The sequence below is a fragment of the Oreochromis aureus genome, linkage group 18 (genome assembly GCF_013358895.1).
Source record: "Oreochromis aureus strain Israel breed Guangdong linkage group 18, ZZ_aureus, whole genome shotgun sequence".
Classification (NCBI taxonomy): domain Eukaryota; kingdom Metazoa; phylum Chordata; class Actinopteri; order Cichliformes; family Cichlidae; genus Oreochromis; species Oreochromis aureus.
Genome location: NC_052959.1, coordinates 18,872,656 through 18,896,689, shown reverse-complemented (window position 1 = coordinate 18,896,689; position 24,034 = coordinate 18,872,656). Strand labels below are relative to the sequence as shown.

Genomic DNA, 24,034 nt, shown 5'->3' with positions numbered 1-24,034 from the left:
TGTGCATCCCTCTGTAGACATTTCTATCCTCCAAAGTGTGTCATACCTTGGTTCTGGAGTCTGGATTTTGGGGTAGTTCACACATATACAGCTTCCTGTTTTGTAGATCTTGGCTAAAGAGTGTCTACTGAAGTTAAATATCCGTCAGGTCTTGCCTTTTTGCAAGACGCGGTGATCAGTTCTCCTAAACCAGCTGCGCTGAGGTGAGTTCACCCGCAGTTCACAATGAAGTAAATTTGTCCGCAAATATAACTGTAGGCGATTTCACAAGAAATCTGAAAGCAGAAGATGAAACCTTTAATCGCTTTGCAAAATATCATATTGAGCATCATAAATCAATTGGCAAGCTATCAGTCATTCAAGGAAGTAATGCGAACCGTTTGGCAGGCCTGCTCCTGAAAAATATTTACTCTTCCTACGCACTGATTGCTTAAGATTTTGAGATTACCAAAAGTTTTGGTTATTGTCACAGAATGCCTTCTTTAACATGCGATCCCCCCTGCCTCACTGGTGTTTGAAACATGTGCGCTTGTAGAACATATACGGTCCATGAACATATACAATTGCAAAGCTTTATCTAATGAATGCACATTTTATCCTCTGATGATACACGATTAGGTTATTATTTATTTTTCCCAGAAACACCCGGCTGGTAAGACAACAGCGTTCATAGATTTCTACACAATCAGTGCAACTACAGTGGGAGCGAGAAGCAGCACTGGTTGACATAGCTGACCTCTTGATTTGTAAATAATATCCACTTACTGTTTGCCAGCTGAGAATGTCTTTAGGCAGGGACAGCCCTTCTTAACTCCTGTGTAAACACCTTTCAATCGCTCAGCTACCAACTAACATCTTTTGTGTCCACACACACCTTGATTTTTGGCACGTAAACAGAGAGAGGGATCTGAACTTGGGACGAGTCCAGGTTTTGCTCAGCTACACCTGGGGAGCGCTCCTGCCAGGATTCAAGATGAAGTCTATTCATTCCCAATCTCAAACAATATCCAGCGCATTGAGCGCAGATGGGCCAAGTGACTTCACCGAGCCAACTTTCTACTTACTGTGTGTAAACACAACAGCACCTCAAATTAAAGATTAAAGCCAGCAAGTTTTAAAATTATTGTTGCACGCTCTGGGTCATATTGGATCTGTGCTGATCACTTCCCAAAAAGACACATCAGCAGTTATTAATCTTTCAATTTTTTTCCATAATTAATCTTTCGTTCAGAGGTTTTAAGCACTGACCGAACTAGTGTGGAAAAGTATTTATGAGCAGAACTTTGGCATTTTAGGTTAAATGCTTATTAGCTTTCTAGGAGAATATGCAGCTGGTTACCTTAGCTGAACAGAATACAAGCTTAGCTTACATTTGGCTGACCAAAGGTAAAAAATATTCTTAAATCCACCTACCAGCACCTCTAAATATCACATATTGGTTTAACAATCCATAGAAAAATCAAGGTAGTTTGACATTTTACACTGATTTATGTGATGGAAAAACACCACCACAGTCCACATTAAAACTGTGTGTTGATGTTTTTACACTCTAGTTTTTGCAATCAGCTAAAGCCTCAGAAAGTGAAGAAGATTGTGTTATATTTAAAATATACCTCCCTGTTTCCACCCTTTTTATTTAGGCAGTGCTGAATATAAGGACAAAAAAAGCGAGGAGCATTGATCTTCTCATCTTACTGTCCATCAGAAAGCATATTTCTAGTCACTTTGTCAAAGCAGGTTAATCAAGACAGCTCAAGCTGTAGTTCTTACAAGTTTATTTTTTGCATGATTTCCCTTTCAGTTTGGACAGTGCTCAATATAATCTGAAAATTCGCACAGGTGAGCACATGAAAGCACAGGAATGCACTTTTTTTTCATCATTATAAGCTTGTCAGTCATTCCTAAAGGGCAGTTATTCAAAAGCCTATAGGCCCCCTGTAAGGGCCTTGCTTCTTAATAACACCTGGTGTTAAGGAGATCAGCGGGAGGGTTTGTCAGTACATGACAAGAATGGACACTAATCCCAAGCAATACCCACTGGTCCTGCATGTCTCTTGAGTGGGATAATTGATTCCCACACCCTTCTTAAAACATGCTCGCCCCCTCTTCTCAGACCGAGCAACCGAGAAAACAGAGCTTGTTTCATTCTGGCGTCGAGGGAACACCGCCATGAGGACAAAAGCGTGTGCTTTTTTTTTCTTTTTCTTTCTTACTTTCTTTTTTTCCCTAAAGCTCCTATGAGAGTTGAACTGAAGGCTGTCATAAGTGTTGTAGGTGGTAGTAGAAATTTGTTTGGTAATGGACCCTAATCTCTTCAGGTTGTCTGGAGTATTCCTCTCTTTGCTGTTGCAGATCCTGCAGCTCGGCCTCCTCCTGCGGCACAGACCCTCTCTCAGAGGAAAACATGCATATAAGGGAACTAAATGCATTTTTTTTAATAGATTAAGATAAGTAATAAAATGCAGAAAAAGAAACAAAAACACACAAAAAAAATCCTGTCAACTTTGTTTCAGCTCCAAGTGTGACCAGAATACTCATTTCAGATTAGAGTGTTAGACTGCAGTGTTACATTTCTTTGCAATTACAATGAGGTTCCCTTTGGGCTTTGAGGTTAGTCTGACTATTGAAATGAGCTGGAATGTACTGTAGGATGTAAATCGAGTCTGGGGTATTTCCTTGAGAAGGCGAATGCGTTCAAAACATCTCAGTGTTACGGCACATATTTTAAGAAACGCGGTATACAAGGCAAATTAGACAATAGGAGGTGATCTAGAAAGATGTAGGCAATTAGCTTAATTCAAGGCAGATTGCATCTCGTAAAAGGTATGCAAAGTTCACACAGAAATATGGTTTTGCATTCTATATAAAATGTCATTTTGAGTAAAGAGCAAAGATTAGATTCCTCCTCCCTCTCCTCGGAGACTTGTGTATTAGCCTTGGTCTGACCTTGTCTTGATATCACATCCCTGGAGAGGAATGTAAATCGTATCCGTCCAATCCCAACCCAGTTACCACCAAACTCCTCGTTCTCACCACCTCTACTCCGCTGCAGGGCCACATGATCTTTTCCATGTACCAGACATAATTTGTGGCTTAGGTTTGGAGGCTGACGGTGCGTCTGCGCCACTCTGCTGTTTCAGGCAACCGGCGCACCATCTGCAGCAGTTCTCAGCATTCAGGATACATACAGGAAGAGTCCGTCTTTGTGGGCTATCACGAGAGCTCTGGAAACCTCCAGTCGCATCCGAGACAGCAACAGTTTGGGGATTACTGATCAATACATTTAAAATGTGTTTCTTCCACTAGGAAGATTTTTTTTTTTTGCAATTTAAAAAGTAAAGGAGCAAAAAGCCCCACTAAAAAACACATCACTCTTAATTTAGGAGACACCAAGATTGTTGTCTAATTTTCACTCTTGGATTTCTTGTGCAAAAACAAAACAGTAGCTGCTTTCTCTGTTGTGGAACTTAATCCCGGTCCTTCATTTGTGGCAGTTAACCTATCATCCATGCACATTTTCTAGTGAAGTGTTATGACACACCTGAACCAAATTGTATGCGAGCGTGTGGCGGCCTGTCCTCTCCTTAAAATGTTTAAGTATGCACATCTAAGCCACTGCTGCCGTGCAACTGCATAGTAGATATTATCCTTCCAAAAGGCATATTTTGGATTGTTTCATTGTATAACAAATTTGTTACGTAACAGCTGTATTAAAACAGTTTTGCTCACGCAAGCCTACATTATGCTTTCTTGTAAACAATGACATTAATATCAGACCGCAGGCTGCTATTGCCCAAGCAGCTTGAAACAATCCACCTCATGGTTTTCCAGCCACGTGTGAAACACCCAGCCTGAGAGGTGTTTGCAGAATTGCAGTTTTCTATTTGCCCTTGAACAAGCATGGCTATTCATCCAGGTTGACTTCATTCCACTGAAGAGAGCACCTAGAATGACACAAAGCAGTCTCAACAGTAAAAGTCATGACATGTCAGCAGTTCTGTGCCAGGAAACTACAGGTTGCTGTACATAGACAGACGGGATGGTAAATGTATAGTGAATGGGTCGCGGTCCTGACCGGCAGGTGTTGTTGATGGAATGGTATGATCTGCTTTGCTTAGCATTAATGAAACAAGACAGAGTCCAGCCGAGCAGCTGCAGCCGGCGCAAGTCTCCCCCTCTGCTGATTGCGACCTGGGATGACCCCAGGAAAAAGTGTCATTGTGTGGGAAAAGACGAGAGAAGAAGACCAAGAAAAAAGAGGAGAAATGAAGACTTTCCCGTCTTCTCAGCAGCTGATAAAAAACACTGCTCCCTGATATGACATGCAAGGCTGTTCCTGTAACGAAAGCTGTTTTGTCTCTTCGTGCTTTCTGGCCCCCAGAGCTTCATCTCACTGCCCTAATGTGTGACTTCACCACTAAGACAATTATCTGAGTCACTCTGAGGAAAAATCTTATGACCAAAGACCTCCACCAAAGACTGTTTAAGACTTGCTTTGACCCACACAGAGAGACAATCATCTATTTGGTTCTCAAGGTTTCAGATCGTGACCTCCTAGGGAGTTGTTTTATTACATTTAGATCTCATTCAGCTTGACTTTAACTCTATGTCTACATATGTGTGTAACAGAACCCTGTAAATCCTCTAGTACCCCTTTCACCGATGTGTTTTTGTCTTTTATTGTTCTGGCAATTTTAATCCAGTATTTCAGAAAGTATTAGATATGTTTCCCTTTTATGCTAATACTTCTCAAAAGTACTTCTCTTTGAAGCTCTAATAATGTCTTTTAGATAAACTAAGCAGTTAGTTTAGATTTGTGACACTACATTTGGTCAAAATCCTCAAACTTTGCAGCATGAACTTTCTGGGTGACATCTGATAACTAGAGTAATTTTAATTCATTTAAAGGTACTTGTCCAATTTTTCTCCAATTTGCAAAGCAGATTCCTCCCTCTCTATATTTATAACTGGCTTCTAGGTTGAGATCTGGTGACTGAAGGCTATAACACACAGTATTCTCACTCATGTTTGCTTCTATTAGGTTATCCTTTCAAAAATGTCTTTAATCTTTTCGTTGCATCTGCTTGGCCCTCCATTCTACCGATCGGCTAAGATGCCATATTACAATAAATGACGTGCTTTAGGTGTGTAGTTAAACACAACAAATGTGACGTCAACGTGAGTTTGAAGTTTCTGATTTCCCTTATCAGGAGGCTTTTTACACCCTGTATTGCCAAGAGGCAAGCAGGGCAGATAGAAACGTCAACGCCTGTGGTAATGCCCATCCTGAAGATAAAGTCAAAGCAGGGGCAGAGCCGTAGCTTTGTTTCCCATGTCTGGAGATTGTCAGAGAAGCACAAGGGAAAGTGATGAGTTGTTTCCAGGTGTGAGCTCGTGGGGCGTGTCACATCTTATTGAGGCAGCGCACAGCACACATGTGGTATTGTTTTTAATGATCATTTACAGGAAAGAACATTTGTGGTTGCAACACAGCAGAACAGATGAGGACGCAGATGATGATGAGAGAGATCAGTGCAGGCCGTCCCAAATGCTCAGCTTACATCTGTTTTGTTTGTTTTCTTCTGTGCTCGCCAGAACGATCAGAAAACATTATCAAAGTGAACCACCACAGATCAAGTCTGCTTTGAAAGAAATATTCAATAATGTCAACGACGCAGCTACATAGCTCATTATTTCCTGATGTTTAACATGTATTTGTTATCTGTTACTGCATTTCCAACCAATTGGTTTTTTTTATCTAACTTTATTGAATAGTTTTATCTTTGATTTTATCTTCTTTTATATTGCTTGACATCAACCTCCCTTCCTTAGAGCTATAAAAGTGCTTGCCTTTTTTTTTATTTCAGATCTTTACAAAAGCAACCAAAATGTGTGCATACATGCTTCAAATTGAGATTTTTTTTCTATTAAAAGCTCAGCAGTGACAGAAGAGCAGATCACAATTCCACTACAGTGGTGACATCTAGTGGTGCTTTTGCATTTTCACGTAGCACAGACCTTCGGTAGTTAAGTGCAGTAGCTGCTTTAAATCCTTAAAATAATTTAAATCCTTGTTGTATATTTGTTACATCTTATGAAGACACTTTAATGTAAGAATTAGCATTAACAGCTTCATGTTTCACCAGGAAAATATTTGTGGAAAATTGAGTGAAGTAATGAAAATGTGATTAGTTCAGATATTTTTCTATGGCATGATGTTAGTGTGGCTGTGTTTTGTCAAACAGGGGGAGGCCGATGATGCAGAGCAATGACAAGACTCACTTGTCAGACACGACTCCCTGCTAAGGGTGCTTTTCTAAATGTCATCACCATCAGAGTGAGGTCACCATGGGCACACAGAGGTGCCCTGATGTCCTTCTGCTCGCTCCGGGGGAAAACCTGACAAGATGGGCTGCAGGGAATGAAGTAGAGCTGTGAAAGATGGAGAAAAGAAACTGAACACAAGCTCATTTACATTTTGTTAGTGAGCCGATTATTGTGAGAACACATGTTGATCGTGTGACTAGTTATATGTAGAAATAACAACATGTTTGCACTCAGATCTTTAAGGAGCTATTTCCACTTCCTGGTAAGTCTTCTACAAAGTATATTCAGGTGCCATAAGCTTAGCAGGCATCACCTTTTTCTCATGTATTTAACATTCACTGTCTTGGCCTCAGTACCAGTGGTGACAGCTACTGACTCAGTCCATAGCTGCTCCAAATTCCAGATTTCCACCTCTGCAGTTGCCTAAAACCCACTGGCTTTGCTGTGCATTTCCCATTTTTATTTATTTATTGGGTGGTGGGGGGGTTGATTTTAAATTTAGCAAACAAATATGTAAATGCTAATCATGGTTATGATCATCTATAGTGGCCACAGTGAACATTTATCTATCTTTATCTCTAATAGGAGTAGATGAGTTATTTAAAGCAGCAACAACAACATTAGGATCCGCAACAGTTATCCGACAGTTTGCTGTCGTTTTGCTTTAAGAACTGCTTTACTTCTTCGAGGCATAGATTCAATAAGGTGCTGCAAACATCCCTCAGAGATTTTCTATATTGATGTGATGACATCACACAGTTGCTGCAGATTGTTGGCTGCACATCCATGACATGAATTTCATTTTCCACCACTTCCCAAAGGTGCTTTGTTGGACTGACATCTGGAGACTGTGGAGGTCATTTGAGGCTGTGGTGTTTAAACTGTGTTCACTTTGTACTAAGGGGCTCAAAGTTTGCCAAGAAAATATCCTCCAGACCATTGCACCACCACCACCAGCCTGAACCCTTGATACAAGGCTGGATTGATCTGTACTGTCTTGGTGTTTATGACAACAGTGTTTACAAAAAATCCCAGTAGATCACCAGTTTCAGAAATACTGAGACCAACAACCATGCAACGTTCAAAATCAGTAAAATCAGTGACTAGTGAAAAGATACTGTAGACTAATGCTGCTACTATTACGACTAATAATACATGATAAGAACATGATAATGGTAATAAATCCAATTTTGATTAATGTCCAAAGAAATGTATAATCTTCTGTTACTGTGGTGAAATATATCCTCTGCTCTTCTTTAAGATTTTTACTTTACTTAAGTTCTCCTGTAGTACATGTTTAGTTAGCAAGTACATGTGGTACTTAAAATAACAAAAAAAAACAACTACTTCTTCTATGGCATCATTCCTGTTTTAACTTTGTTATTAAATGTTATATTTCAGCATAATAGCTACTAAAAATGAATACATCTGAGCAGCATGTTTACATTAAAGCATATCTTGGAGACAGGTCAGTTTAACATGTAAAAATACTTGTTAAAAAAAAAATGACCTTAACTTGTTTTGTTTAGTAATTTTTAATTTGCTTTTATTTAATTTTTATTTTAACCAGGAAAAATAAAACTCTTGAAATTTAAAAAAAAAAAACTGTTTTCAAGAGAGTCCTGGCCAAGAAGGACAGCTGCATAAACGTCAGTGTCAATAAAGAATGAATACTTTAGTAAAAGTGATTGTCTAATAATAATATTCAGGCAAAACATTTACAGCCTGAATTAGCTGCATTCAAGTAATTTAAAACTGCCTAAAATTCATCAAGTGAGAGCAGCTCCTTAAGTTTTAGATGATTCCAGGAGGAAGGAGCTGCAAATCTTAAGGCTCTTTTTCCAAATTCATTGAAGCAGATAAAAGGAATAACTCTTGGGTATCTAAGACAATAACTTCCCACACTTCTTGAATATAAGTCTGTAAATAAGATGGGAGCAAACCAAGAATCGCCTTCTAAATAGGAATAAACCGGTGGTTGAGTCTATGACGCGACAATGCAGACAACCCAACCTAACGTGCAGTGATTAAGAGCTTTAAAATTTGTACTGAATCTCAATGCTCCGTGATAATGGTAATGCAGTAGCTGTTGTAAAGTTAGCTTTATTTGAAAACGTGATTACCCTTTGCTTGACTTGCAATGTACAACGATGTCAACTAGATGGCGGTAACATCTAGTCTTCGAACCCATTAAAGGTTTTTTTCGTTCTGCGCTGGCCTTCAGCCTTCTGCGCCTTCGGTTTGCCAGGAACGAGAGGAAATGAGAAAATAACGGCAGGCAAGGCTGAGCGGCCACTGTGTAGCCAATTAACCAGTCACTAAACCGGCCAGGGAACGACAAAATGAACGCACCGGGTATACTTATTTTGCAGCAGACCAAGTATGACAGTGTGGAGACAGTAAGAAAGTGTGCAAGAGGCACATGGAACAGCTGCATTTGCGCAGTGAAGCAAATAAAACCTAAACGTTGTGCAAGCGTATTTTCTGTACAGGGTAGTCACAGCTATCAAACAATCCATGACTGGGCATGTGTTGACGCTGCTGCACCTGAAGCTGCCGCACATTAATCCAGTTTTTTAGTTTTTCCTGTTGTTGAACAAATTCCCCCCAAATTCCAAAAAAGCAATAATCATGCATGTGGGTGTTTACTGAAACTGAACTCATTACTCTCATAGTTAAGATCATCTTCATAGCAGCGACAGGTGCTGACTAAAACACTGAAGAGACTGAACTTAACTAAAACTTGAAGCAGTAAATTTGTTCCCCCCTCTGTATTGCGTCATCAGGCTCTGATATTGCACAACAGGCAGCTTTTTTCTTTCTTTTCTTTTTTTTTTTTTAACTCCAACGACAAGCATCACTGCCTGTAGATAAAACACGGGTCCACCTCATATCAGCTATCAACAGCCACTTGACACTGAGAAGGGAAAAACCGACAGTCAGCTTTTTAGAGTCGGTGTTGCGGCCAATTTTATCGGATATTTTCGTTGGAATCGCAATCTGACAGCTCATCATGCAGATAGTAATATTCTTAAGTGGATGAGGTAATACCGTTTGAGAAAAAAAGAAAACAAAACTTTGCTAATCGGTAGCTTTTAAACGTCAAGATGCGCCTAATTTATAGGCTGATGAAAAAAATAATAAAATTAGAGCATCGTTTTCACATTTTACAATTTAAGAAACTATAGGCTGCTGACAGAAATCCTGAGGTTTTATATATTTTTCAGATTTTAAACTATATAAAAAAAGATATTAGCTGTTTATTTGTAGGGAATTAAAAAAAATTGTTTTTACTATTATTATTTATTTTTTTCATTATGACCAGATTTATTAAATTAAGCCAACCCTTCAGCTTGTTAGAAGCACTTCCAAACCTCTAATTTTACATTCATGACAAAGAGGCGCACATAAAGGACTGGAGAGGCTTAATTATGGTCTGAAGCAATTCACACATATTTATTTCTGCATTTTAGAAGCTTCAAGCCAGGGAGTGAAATCCGGACAGGTTGTTATAGCTACGCAATCCACAGGGGTTCCGATGTCTATTTAAAATCCTTCAGACCCTCCCTCTCTCCTTTAAACAACATTATATATCACACACACGCTGCATGCTAATGCCGAGCAATTCTCAGTGAGCACTAAAACACATCTTAAAATTAGCTCATTCTGGTGTTTGAGTTCAAGCTGCCTGACAAGGCAACAGAGGGAACATATCATCAGAATTCCCCCTTTGGCAATACCTGCTGATTGGGTCCTAAAAAAAAAAAAAAAAAAAAAAAAAAAAAAAAAAGCAAGCGGCTTTTAACTTTTAATATTTGGCTCCGAGAGTTCTGCCACGAGCACTCGGGAAAGAGAGACTTGCCTCTGATTTTTCTTCTTTCTTTTTTTTTCTTTTGGAGAAGAGAAATAAAAAATTGCCAGTGAAGCTTCGTTTTCTTCTTTTGTTTTTCTTTTTTTTTTCTTAGCGCTTCGGTTAAAATCCGTACGCGGATGAGTGCGCATGTAGGCATTCTGCTGGAGATGTTTTACGAAACTTTAAGGATGATATACCTTGGATGTTTCCTGTTGCTCTGTGGGCTTACGCATGTCATGGCAAGCTATCCTATCTGGTGGTAAGTTTAATTTTCATTATTTCCCGGACAAATAATGGCAAATTAAAAAACATGCGGGGATTTTGGATGACCTGTGATTTTGAGTTGTTATAGTTGTGATTGCTTGTCTGTCAGCTGCAGGGCTTTAGCGTGTGGTGACGGTGATCTTTTAACGTTACTTTTTAAAATATTAAAAGACATGCACAGCGTGACTTTCTAATCAGGTCATTAAAATGACATTTAGTAACCCATGGAAACCGAAAGTATACAGGCGACAGGATGGGCTGAACTGTAAATGCTAAAGATGAATGAAACGTGCAACTTTGCAAATCGGGAGCAATTTTGATCTCCAGAATGCAGCAGGTGCAAACTTTATGTGCTTGCAAGCGTGTGTCTGTGTGCTCGCGTGCGTCCAGTGTGTGTATATGTGTGTGTGTGCGTGGTGATGGTGATGTTGTCATTGTATGTTGCCATGTGTTGTCATTTTCGCACTTACCTCCCGACTTCGTTTTTTCAGTCTTTCTGCCTTGTAAATGCCAAAAAGAACCAAATGCGTGACGCTGACATTAATAAAGCAGAGCAGAGCTGCCTTAAAATTATGATAGTGTAATTAGTTTGTAGTTAAAAAACAAAACAAAAAAACTACAGGATAATTGTATTTTGGTATGTTGTGCAGGAAGATGTGCTGTTTTGTGATATTCCAGTTTCATCCATCAGTCTTAGCTGTTTTCAAAGTTTTATATACATATATATATATTTCTGCCTGATTTCTAATAAATCATTCAATATTTCGAGGGCGCTTAATCTACTTTTCTTAATGGGTCCCCTGGTGGTAAGACTGATGAGAAACTAATTACATGCTCAGCTGGAAGGAAATCCTGATATAAAAGTGGGCCCTCGGGATGGAGAGATGGGGGGGTCTTGACCCAAATCGGTACACTGCATTTTTATTATGATTTTTATTTTCCAGCGTAGTTGAATGTTTAGTTTACTGTATTTATTTGATGCCAGTGCAAGATAAAGTTTTGACTTTTTTTTCTTAGTACTTTGGCAAACACAGCCAGGGAAAACCTTGAAATTCACCCTTCATAAGAGTTTTTTTTTCTTCTTTTTTTGTGGAGCTTGTTATGAATGACACAATGGAAGAACAGTTTTCCATTCTGTCATAGCCGAAACCCTGCAGCAAGCCCAGAGCTAACTTCTGTGTTGATTGTTTGATTTTGGAGGGTGCCAGGTCAGTGATTGAAGGGTCTAACAACAGAGGTAAACATAATGGAAGCAAATTTTGCTGCATCACTCCCGCCTATAAAAATAATGTCTAACTGCAAAAGTAGCTCATGAAATCACTTTTCAGTTCTTTCATTCTTGACACAATGCTGAACTTTTTTTTTTTTAACTTGAAAGATGACTTGAGTGATTTTTCTGTCTCATGGCAACTCATCCCAAGTCAAATAATGTGGTTCCTTTGGGATTGCACTCAGTATGCCTGCATTGTCTCTCCGTTTGCTAACAGCATGCCAGCCATCTATGATCTAGAACTTCAGTGAAAAGCAGCTTACGATGTTTTGCTGACAGAAGCTTGCCTTCAAGCAGCCATGGGAGCTGCATCACTCTCAACCCCTGCACCGCAGTCGTTCTTGGGGATACGGCTCTGCACTAAGACAGGTTCATGTCTGTCTCTTCTCGACCTGCCATGACATAGCCTGGCTGCACCCGCCACCCCACCACCTTCTTCACTAGTCCACCCCACCTTAGAAGATAAATACCTGGAGGTGAAAGCTTGCCGCACATTCCTTTTCCCAAACATATTCTCTTGATGTCAAAGTCGGCTCCAAGGCCTCAGGGCCCACAAGTAAAGTGGTAATTCTAAGGCACCCTGCTTGGGCTTGCTGAAATATGCATTAAACCTGTACTGGATAAACTTAGATGAGTGGGGGAAACTTTGTACTGAGGCAAAAAGTCATATATATCATATATATTTTGCTTAAGCATTTATGTGTAACAGTTATCACTAAGGTGCTCCTTTGAAAACATCAGCCTTAACAGCATGAGTGAATCGTGTGTTTCCTCATTAGTTGTACTGAACATCACATGCGCAACATCTCTGCAAAGCAGGCACGCTGCGAAAATCAGTGGATTTTTTTTTTTTTTTTTAGAAAGAATTAAAGAGATTAAAGTTGCCAAGACTCAATAAATACCTAAAATCTAAATAATACAGCAGGTATTTTAAAATAGTTGTTGGAATTAGTATCCAACAACACAGTCTTTTGTGCAATAACTTCTTAAAAAATCATAAATCATCCATGGTGAAACATGCCCCGCCGCCTCTCACGGGCCATTTCCTAACACAGAAAAGAGGTGGCAGGGATTACTCAGCCCCAATGAGACAGGCATGGAGGCTCTTGAGCCGAGCAGCCTAAGCACACTGACTCACGTTGAGCTTGTGGGGTACAGTTCAAGACAGTGACTGGGCAGAAATACCTCTAAGCTGACCCTCATAGGTGTGAGTACAAGGACCCTTAAAGTTGCTGGTTTTCCCAAGATGATATTGCCACTGACCTTCATCATTACCTGCTGTTGAGATGCACTCGGCATTTACTCAATTGCACTTGCAAAAAAAATTTGAATGCAGGTTCAAAAAGACACAGAGAAAAACTACAACTGACAACTCCTTCATATCCATTGATAAAAAGAGAAAGCTCTGCTCCTAACCCGAACATCTGTACCAGTTCTTTTTGGCTGATGAACTTTCACCAGTACAAAAGGGGTCAGTTGTAGTAGGAAACTGCCTCATGTATTGTTGTTTGTAGCAAACAAAAGGCAGACAAATGCAGTATGTTCTGAAGAGGTTTTTAGCGTGCCATTGCTCACTTACTGGCTGTCTCATTTATGATGAATTAGGCTGGTCTAGTCTGTAGAAATTAGGCAAGAAATTCTGTTGAAACCAATGTGACTCATTGCTTTGGTGTTTTCTTGGAAGAAATAACAGGAGTAACTCATTGGGTCAGCTCATGGCTCAGGAGCACCTTTGACACCTGGCAGACATCCTTAATAATTACAGAGAACTGAAAATCAACCTTTGAATGTAAAACCTAATTGAGGTATTAAAGGTCGGTCCGATGAAAGCCATCAGAAACCGTCAGCATGTGGGGTCATTTGACTGTGAGGCTCTTTCTTTTCTTCAGGTTAAAAAAACCCTGCCTGAGGGCCAAAGTCAGGAATTTGGTAATCTTGTTTTGATCAGCGATTAGTCCTTGAACAGCAGTGAACAGGTCGGCAGATAGTGAGCTAACTGCAAAGCGAAACACTGCACACCTGCTCTGAGCCTGCATTTATAGAGAATCTACATTAACCATTATGACTCCAGCATCGCCCAGGGGATGACAAACTGAACACTCCTTCCAGCGTTCAGTCCTTAATAGACAGTTGATGTAAATTAAGGGCTTGTCTTGATTGCCAGCAAGCTACTTTGTAGCTACTCCAGAAGGTATTTGCCAAAGATAACAGGAACTGTGCTATTAAATAATTTGGCTCTTCTGTGCCATTATGAAAGAGTCAACGTACTGATTTGATAACTTACCATAGAAGGCAATTACTTCAGGTCAGTTATTCATGCATTAAAAGAAAAAATGTCATTTTCATCCATCTGTTTTCCATCCATGCTTCTATCCAGCCTGTCCCGACTGACTTCGGCACCAAGCTGTGGCCAATTTATTAATTTATATAAATATATATAATCAAATGCATTTGAATAGGGAGTTCAGAATCCAAATTCAAACCTGTTAACTGCTTTTATATTGGCAGAAGAGAAGGATTAGAAGCCAGAAGTAAATATTTGATTTGCTTTGGAAAAGAAAATAGTGCCTTCAGCTGTTTTTGAAGTCATTGAGGGGCAAAGCTTTGCTGTTTTTAGGGTAAAGACAGATCGAATCAGCCTCCCACACTTTTTACACTGCTTGATTAGAATCCTAAGAAAAGTATATAAAACTTTCAACAAAATGGCATAAATCAGTATGCCTTTTGTGCAAAGTGGAAATTCCAAAACATGGCCATACAAGCACAGTGCAGCAAAGTCTTTCTTAAAAATGGGTCAGTTACATTAAATACTACATTCATAAAATGGATATCCAATATCTATGATTACTACTTGCTAAAAGTCTTAATTGAGAGGACACAGAAAACGAAGACAGAGAGAAAGCAATACAGGCACAAAGAGAGCGAGAGAGATAGAGAGAGATGTAATCAGTGAACCAAGTTTGCACTTGTTGTATCCCAGAATACCTTCCTCAAAAGAAAAAAGGAGGGGAGGTTCAGCGTTACTCTTAATACACTCTCTGAAGTTTCAGCGTAGGGTTTGCACTCTTATTACCCTAAGCTGAAGGCCTGTTAAGTGTGCGGACAGTTAATAACAAGGTGCAGTTTTCCACGTTGTCAGCTTAAGGTCTATGAAGACCTCTGGATGCATAACGGACTTTCATCTTAAACAGAAACACTGCCTGCTTCTGAGACTGCAGGGCTGCAATTTCAATACACACAAAGGCCAGGTGCCTGCAGAGAGGGTAGTTGAAGGGATAAAGAATGGACGTCTAATGGTAGCATCTGATACAGAAAAATAAACACACACAATCAAACGTACTCAGACGTAAAATTACACTGCACCAGGAGGGAAATTAGTCCCCCACTTGAGTGGTGTTATATCAGTAGATAAAGACGCAGACAGATAGGTAGATAAGATATAATTATCCAAATGCACTGACAACATGACTTCCTTTCTGCTTGTAGGTCACTAGCAGTCGGCCACCAGTACTCATCACTGGGCACTCAACCTATCCTTTGTGGCAGCATACCAGGTCTGGTGCCCAAGCAGCTGCGTTTCTGCCGGAACTATGTGGAAATCATGCCGAGTGTGGCTGAGGGGGTGAAGATTGGCATCCAGGAGTGTCAGCACCAGTTCAGAGGCCGACGCTGGAACTGCACCACCATCAATGACAGTCTGGCCATTTTTGGTCCGGTGTTAGATAAAGGTAATGTTACAAAGCACACAGAGTTTTCTTTCCTGCTAGTTTTCTGTCAAAAAACAAAAATTTGTAGAGTCCTTAAGTCTGTAAAACTATTTTCTTGAAGAAATGCGACTTATCAGTAAAAAGTAGGCAACACTTTGTGCAGAAACAAAAACAAACTATGCCTTTCTTTGACAGGAAAAGATGACTTGAGTAAAATAGTATTATTAGCTTATGATGACTCCACTGTCTTTGAATATGTATTTGAGAATGTCTTAATCTCTGCAAAGTTCTTGGAAGTATTTAGCTCTTTAAACCAACCGAAAAAAGAGCAATAAAAGTGACTTATTATGTCTCTCTGCTGATTAACTCTCCCATTAACAATTCTATATTCCCTTTGTCTTATATTTGCATTAGAAGAGCTGCACTCCCAGCATGCATCATTCATTATGCTGATTCAAATCCTTGTTTAAATAGACTTTAGACTGAACAAGTCTCAGGGGTCTGCGTGCATGCAACGATGTACACGATTAGCCTAAGTCGAGTGAGTTCTGTCTTGTTGGAGTTTTCTTTAGGCGGGGATCCCCTGTGATTGCTGGTATTTTCCTCTGATGTACTTTACCCAAGAGATGAACTGAACTGAAGCATAGAGGTTTTCCAAAATACATTTTTAGCTCACGCAGTGATAACTTTCAGGCATGTGTCTAATCGTGAGCTCAGGCAAGAGAAATCCCCATTGCCCAGAAGACTAGCCATAAAACCAAGAAAGAAAGAAAGATGTGTATATTTAATAGTTAATGCAGTTGATCATAATAACATTTTTAAAGAGGGAAATATTTCTTAGTAATTTATGAGGGGCTAGTGCAATATTTAGTGTGCAGACATAAGTGTGATCTTTTTACTTTATTCCTTCTCCCAGCAGGAAAGCAAATGAGACTGTTTCCCAAAACATCAAATTCACACTTTGATTGGATGAAGGATGAATTCTTCTTCCTGATTTCTGAAATGAGTTAAAATCAAGAATGCATGCAGGCCCCAGTGGCTGAGGGTCATGATCTAAACTAGTCATCTAGTTTACGGAAGCCTGATGTAAACACAAGGGGGCCGGGGGTCACGTAGGGCAATTGCTTTTAATAAACTCTTGAGCCAGTTGATAGAAGAGGCTGGAGTTGAAGTAGGTGGCTAACGATAGGGGTTCTCAATCCCACTGCTATTGTAGTGCAAAATGCCACCACGTCTTTCCCTTTGCATCCCCTCCCAGGCCTAAATTGCAGGGGTACTGACTGGAAAGAGAAGGCGGCCACTGGGCTCTAGTAAATCATTTTGATTGGATTAAGGTCACTCAGGCCCTTAATAATGTGAGAGGTCAAAGTGGCTGGATTAAGTGCTTTTGTCAAAGGCTGAGGAGAGTAGCTCAGGGGCTCACAGGCCTTTGATAGGGCTTAGTAGGAGAGAGCTTCCATTTCATTGGATTTGATTGATGCTAGTGTTTGTCCATGCAACCAGGCCATTGTCCTCACTGGTGTCAGTTTGTCTGAAATTCAGATTCTTGTTAGTCAGTTTCCTCCTTCCTTTTTGTTGCCAGATTTGAAAGGAAGCGTAGGCACCTTTATTTGCTACAGAGGCTTAGTTACTGTCAGTTCAGTGCATCACTGCCCATGTCTACTTCAACTCCACCGAGAACATTAGAAGTTTGTTTTAAAGAAGTGGATTAAGAGGGACTAAAGGAATAAAGCCTTTACAAAAAAGAAGGCAATGTAGTAAACGGAGTTGAACTACAACTAAAAGAATTAATTGAAATGAACAGGTTTTGCATTTTGAAAATAAGTTTAATGGGTTACATTTAACTATATACACATAAAAATGCTCTTACTCAATGTGAACATACATTAGTTGACCACACAAACACTCATCTAAGTGTATTATTACTTTAAAAAAGAAGGCATATCTTATATCATGTTCTCTCCTTACACATGGTCTAAACCTCTTTTTTTCTCCACACCCCTGCCTCCAGGCTATGTCTGCGTCAGTGCTCATTAATTTACATTAACTAAAGTGTCAAAACATGCACCACTGGAATCTGCCTGTGATGAAAGGTAATAGAAAGCTGCACAGGTGTTCCTCAGTCTGCAGAGCCGATCCCAGAGCTATTTCGGCATTCTCGGTATTTACAGAAAACCTGCCTGCTATATGGGTATAATCAGTCTCCTCTTTATGACTCATGTGATGGAATTAGTAAAGGTTACTTTGCTATAAAAAGTGGACAGTCACAGTTTCACAAGTCTTAACACCCGTACAGGAAGTCAATGCACAGTCACTTTTCTTTTTGAAGATAATGAAGTTAACTGGAAATTCCTGTTATGCAATTTGTAAAGGATACTGAAAAGTTTGACACTATTGTAGCTCTAGCTTGTCTTCATTCACTGTGGGCACGTTTGCACTGGCCAGGATGCTTTGTTTGCCAGGAAATACAGCTAAATAAATTGATCTAAATTATTAAGTGCCATCTAAACTAACTAGGAAAAGGACAGGGGATGTGGATTGTGACCTATGACCTGAGGATGAGAAAGAGTAACTATTTAGGATGAGCCAAAAGGTCCCTGCATTTCATGAGACGTATGTCTCTCCATGCTGGGGGAGGGAAGCTGGCTCACCAGTATATCATTAACTCTGTGCAAGAAAGAAAGAAGGGATGTGGTAAATGGAGTTGATGGGGGGACCTTAGCCCCACTCCCTGCTGGGCACTGCTCAGAGCACAATATCTTCGCAACCATGAGATTAAGCAGGAGAAAAAGTGCTTTTCCCCATTCACACGCCCTTTAGATTGTTTTATTAAACCATTTGAATAGGGATTTCCCTGTCTGCCGACAAGCGGGGTCCAGCCAATGCATAGTTCTCTGTTGCTATGACTTAACTTGGTCCCCACTAATCACTAGCCAGGGCAAATTTCATATAAAATATCTGGGGCTATTGTGGGACTAACACAGCGTGACAGTGGCAACACAATAGGGGATTCAACCCCCCAGCAGGTTGTAGGGACCACTTGGCCTGCCAGAGTCTGGCAAAGTTTGGTGGAAAAGCATTGTCTGAGAAGAAATACCACAAATTGGTCATAAAACTAAGGAAAAGCAGTGGAGCTAATGTCACAGGTGGAGTTTCCAGGTACAGTGAATGATTTAAATCCAAATGAAAACATGCGTTTAAAAAAATGGGTTATCGTTCTAGGCCGATTAAGTTTTTATTAGTACCTTCCAGTGAGTTTTTACTGTCATGTATAAATGGGCCACACACAAACCGTGATACCATACCATTGAAACTAAATTTACAATGTAAGACAGTTTCTTGAAAGGTGTTATATGTTTATAGTCAATATCAGCAAAAAACGTAATCTGATGAATCAGAAGCTTGCAGTTAGGGCAAATGGGGGAAATTTTCAACAAAGGTCTTAAAAATTATAGAGATATTTCCATTTTCTTGAATGCATATTCATTTGATAACGCCAGGCTTTGTGAAGATCTTGTAAAGCAGCATTTCACACAGAAATGCCAGGATGTTTTTCATGTGCTTCAATCTTTCTCCATTGACTATTTTACCACAACATTTCACTCCCCTCACATAATTCTATGACAAGTTCACAGAATATCTATGCTGATGCCTGTGCGCTTTTTTTTAGCACAGAAGTATGTTCAAAGCTATTTTCAGACACAAATGTTAGTTCCAAAATCCTTTTCGGCATTTGAAATTAAATCTGTTTTCTACGTCACTTCAGATTTAATGTAAGCCAAACACCTTAGATATTCACTCAAACTGAAAACACAAAGCTCATGCTCAGTCAGGTTTAGATGAAGCATGGTAATGTGTAATTAATCACTGTAGACAGTTCCTTCATGGCGCAGTCTTTGGCTACTTTGACTTTTCATGAAAATGAAACAACACCAAATAAAAAGAAACATGTTGGATTCACAAAGTGGGATTTGAGGAAGGAGAGCATTAGTTCAAATGTATCTGAATATTAGTAACCTTGTGTGTATACAGTAGTGGTAATGAAATGGGTGGTGAGGGATGCCAGTAGACCTTTTCTCTTGCATCATTGTTTCTAATGCCCTTTAGTCCTGGAACTGGTTGGAACCTGCTGTAAGGGAGGAGCTCCTTCTCCCCTCAGCTTTATATGCCTTTGCTTTTTTTTCTTTTCTTTCTTTCTTTCTTTCTCTATCATTTTTTGTTCTTCACACAGAAACGTGCACTGTTTCTATCAAACACATACTCAAACACATCTCACGCAAATGTTGTAAGATTTCAATATTGATCTTAAACCATTTCTTTTACTCTTTTTTTTCTTTGGTGTGTTCAGTTCATGTTTACTCCTGAAGTTTCCACTTCATGCTGTCTCTTCTCTTTCTTTGTCTTTGCTTGTGTTTGTGCAAGACCATACAAGTACATATATTCAAAGCAACCGCTCTGTCTTAATGATTCATGTTAAAGCAGCTGACAAGGAAAGGATAGAAGGAAAGTCTTTCCCTTTTTGGAATGGTATATCTGATCGCTAAAGACCCATCTCTATGTTGTGTCTATGAGCTGTCCCCTCAGTGTGAGGCTGTTTCCTAACCTTTCAAAAGCTTAATTGAGTCTCTTAATTATAGGCCTGTCAGGCCCGTCTCTTCCTCTCATCTCTCTGAAAGATCCTGATCCCTCTGACTCATCAGTTAGCTATGTCAGACAGAGATGCAGAGGCCTTGCTGGCCTTATTTAGAGACAGGACGATTGATGTCTGGCTAAATTAACCCACACACTGTTGCGATATAATAGATACAACCCAAATACAAACAGCAGACAGGAGTAAAGGTGTACTTAGTTTGTTTGATGCTTTGCTGTTTTGTTTGTTTGAAGATGTTTGCTGACAAGATTATATAAGAATATATTCACGTGTTACATATTATTAAATTTACACATTGTATATATTATGTATTATGTATTAAAGCTATAACTTTCTTATGAATTTTAATTTAAATTTAATATAAATTTCATTCTGGAAATACTCAAGAGATACATTATCCAAGTGATCCTTGTCTGTCTTTGTCTTTCCAGCCACTCGAGAGTCAGCTTTCGTTCATGCTATTGCCTCGGCGGGAGTGGCGTTTGCGGTGACCCGTGCCTGCGCCGAGGGTTCAGCCAACATCTGTGGATGTGATACACGTCACAAAGGCCCCCCTGGTGAGGGCTGGAAGTGGGGTGGCTGCAGCGAGGATGTGGAGTTTGGAAGCATGGTGTCCCGGGAGTTTGCTGACGCAAGAGAGAATCGGCCTGACGCACGCTCAGCAATGAACCGCCATAACAACGAAGCAGGGAGAATGGTTAGTTCTTTTATTCGTGTTTTTGCTATGTCTGTGGTAGCAGTTCTTCTGCTTTTAAAAGTTATACTAACTAAACTTTATTTTGTTAATCTGTAGTCTCTCAACGACAACATGTTTCTGAAGTGTAAGTGCCATGGACTCTCTGGCAGCTGCGAGGTCAAGACGTGCTGGTGGTCTCAGCCTGACTTCCGAGTTGTTGGTGACTACATGAAGGACAAGTATGACAGCGCTTCTGAGATGGTGGTTGAGAAACATAAGGAGTCCCGTGGATGGGTGGAGACCCTGAGACCCAAGTACAACTACTTCAAACCTCCTACAGAGCGCGACCTGGTTTATTATGAAAGTTCACCCAATTTCTGTGACCCCAATCCTGAGACCGGCTCCTTTGGCACCCGGGATCGCATCTGCAACCTGACGTCCCACGGCATAGACGGGTGTGACCTTTTGTGCTGCGGCAGAGGTCACAACACGAGGACTGAGAAAAGAAAGGAGAAGTGTCACTGTATTTTCCACTGGTGCTGCTATGTCAGCTGTCAAGAGTGCGTGAGGGTGTACGATGTGCACACCTGCAAATAGAGAGGTTTTCGTCTTTTCTCACCAAAACATAATGACTTCACTGGGTTGAAGAACAAATGCAGATTCCCACCTGCAAGACCAGAGAGACTGTAAAGCTCTGTGACATGTCCGCGGACAAAGACACAACTGCCTCGTGTTTTTGTTTTGATGCTACAACGAGTGAGTCTCTGCCTAAATTAACTGAAACAGCCGAGTAGGTGTCAAAGTCCACGAACATCACCCTGATGGATGGATAGTTGTGATGATGGCAATAATGTTGATATCCGTAGCGAACATGAAAAAGGTGTGCTGATGTAGGAAAGGAGAACTTGACAAACACCATATTGGTGATTTTTTTCCCAGTGTAGTTACTTTTAATCAAGAATAGTCCAGCACTGCCAATGCTTTCAAATCTGCAAGGCAAAAAAAAAAAAACATTAAAAAAAAGGCATTTCGTTGAAAGTGAACGTTTCCTTCAATGTTTAATCATCGCTTGTTTTTGCAGTGAAAAGTAACAGGAGTTGTGAGCAGGTCACATGATCAGACACTCAACAGCATGTTTTCTCCTCCTCGATATGACTACTTTATTTGCGTATTTTTGAACACTAACACGATCATTGTGTGCGTGAGTGTTTCTTTTACAAAGTGTTATATGTTACTGATGTTTGGGTAAGAATGCACTTGCACCTGAGTGAATGTAGTTGTTTGCTGTGATGTGTTTACATTCTCAATCTCTTAAGCTAACCAGTTAATATCTGCTTTAAGCCCCTAATTTTAATCGAGAGTAGAAAGGAAGCCACATCCAACAAGCGCCAGCAAAACGAGAATATAGTACACAGTCTGCACATTTCCCGAAAGGCCAGAGAACACCTGGATCAAAAAAACCACCAAGAGTTATGACCAAAGACCAGAAAAGAACCTCCCCACCTACCGCATGAGGCTGTGATAGTCAGTACTTGTGTCCCATTGATCAATATGAAGCATGTTCTCCTTATCCTTAACAGTATTAGTGATGTGCCACGTGACTCGGTGTGGGGAAAGCTGTTATTTATAAAAGGTGTATTCCCATATACACATATAATATTCCTTTCCTTTGATATTTAATCAAATAGAAGCGTACTCCCTGGTAAACATAGCACAAATGGTAATTAAAAAAAGAAAAAAAAAGCAGACAAAGCTGTATTTTATAAGCTCTCAATATTGCAGTGTAATTTGCAGTCGCTGTAATGTGATGACCAAAACGTGTGTATGTGATCATCCTCAGCCGTGGCTTTTTGTTCCCAAACTAAACAACAAGCAGCATCACTGAAACTATCAATACTTCCTTTGTTTTAATGCTGCTACGATAATATGTGTACGTGTTTAGGTCCTTACACACAGTTTGTCCTCGTCTGTCTGTCTGTTTAATATTTGTATTCTTGGCATGTATTGATTCTTTCTGTGAAAGAAATCTATTATAAGTAGTTTGGGTTAAAAAAAAAATGTGAAGTTTTACTAATTTTTGCAAACAGTTTAACCAAATAGACCAGAATAGAGTTTAATATGTTATTTTAGTCATCTGTTACCTTGTAGTCATGCTAAAACATCAGGGCAAAGATGAAACACGTTGTGCTCTCTTAATTTGAGAAGAAATACAAAATAAAAATTCATTTTTTTATTTATGTGGAAAATGTAAAACTACTGAAAACTGAGACAGAAAGTTACATAAAGTTTATGAAAAGTGCGTTTCTCTGATCGCCTCCACTGTGGAGGAGTGTGTAGAGTTTCTCATTAATGTTTACAGCTAATGTAATGCTACGTCTCAGGCGTGTGCGTTTAATTCAAAAATGCCCACCCAGGATTCGATAACGTCACGACTGAAAATATCAATAAACAGCCATAACCAGTTTCACATATTAGATCATTTTTTAGCAAACTACGCAGCAACCAGCATTCATACTAAAAGACCTGTTACAGTACACTTTTTCTGTGAGTGATCGCCTGTATGGATAATTTGGTTACTTTCTAATTTGTTTTTGTTAAGTCTTTAAATCCAAAGTTTTGTACAAACTAGTTCTTGTGTTTTTATGAATTTCTAAAAGCCGATGTTTTTTTATAATTATTTATTTTATGCTATGTACATATTAGTAATTAAAAGTATATATTTGCGGAAATACATGTTTTGAAATGGTGTTGTGTGACTTGTAACTTGTAGCCTTTTTACCTCATCTCTGTTGTTCCACTGACTGGATACAGGTGTTGTTTGTCCTACTGCCTGTAGTAGATTTCTAAACGTTAACTCTGTAACACCAAAATAAAAAAAAATATTTAAAAAAGAAAAAAAAAGAGACAATGTTTCTTTTTCTGTGGCTGAAGATTTTTATTAATATATTTTAATGTCAACACTGATCTGTCACGAGAGCTGAGAAATTACTGAATCAATGGCCATGAGTGCTCAGTTTTGGCTTACCTGAGGAGAGGCCAGTGGACACTGAGGACAGTATAATGCATTTAATATTCCTCTTGTCTGGTATTTATTCTTGCTGTCCGTACTATTTATATTTTTAAAACATGCACAACTGGTGTTGAGCTCCCTGAATTTTGTTGTACATGTACAACTACAATAAAAGGCTATTCTATTCTAAAACAGGGGCAGCCAATTCATTTTCCAAAATGACTTACCCAGACCCATTATCAAAGATAAAAGTGAAAAGTAGATAGATAGATAGAT

General features: G+C 39.6%; 1 protein-coding gene across 2 annotated transcripts; it reads left to right on the top strand.

The window, feature by feature from the left end:
• Nucleotides 1–9,285: 9,285 nt before the first annotated feature.
• wnt3a (wingless-type MMTV integration site family, member 3A) lies at nucleotides 9,286–23,734 on the top strand. Of its 2 annotated transcripts, none has more exons than XM_039601880.1 (4): nucleotides 9,286–9,371; nucleotides 15,201–15,442; nucleotides 20,504–20,769; nucleotides 20,866–23,734. In XM_039601880.1, exons 1-4 carry the CDS (start codon nucleotides 9,367–9,369, stop codon nucleotides 21,343–21,345), a joined length of 993 nt encoding a protein of 330 aa, XP_039457814.1. In that variant the 5' UTR covers nucleotides 9,286–9,366; the 3' UTR covers nucleotides 21,346–23,734. The 2 variants fall into 2 exon arrangements, with proteins under 2 accessions (XP_039457814.1, XP_031593673.2); XM_031737813.2 differs by lacking the exon at nucleotides 9,286–9,371 and adding an exon at nucleotides 10,187–10,439.
• Nucleotides 23,735–24,034: the final 300 nt, after the last annotated feature.

Bases quoted from the DNA above. Each gene is read 5' to 3' on its own strand.
- wnt3a (XM_031737813.2), top strand. From the start codon at position 10,318: ATGAGTGCGCATGTAGGCATTCTGCTGGAGATGTTTTACGAAACTTTA. The intron at 10,440-15,200 runs GTAAGTTTAATT...TTCTGCTTGTAG, and splicing joins GCAAGCTATCCTATCTGGTG to GTCACTAGCAGTCGGCCACC. The intron at 15,443-20,503 runs GTAATGTTACAA...TTGTCTTTCCAG, and splicing joins TGGTCCGGTGTTAGATAAAG to CCACTCGAGAGTCAGCTTTC.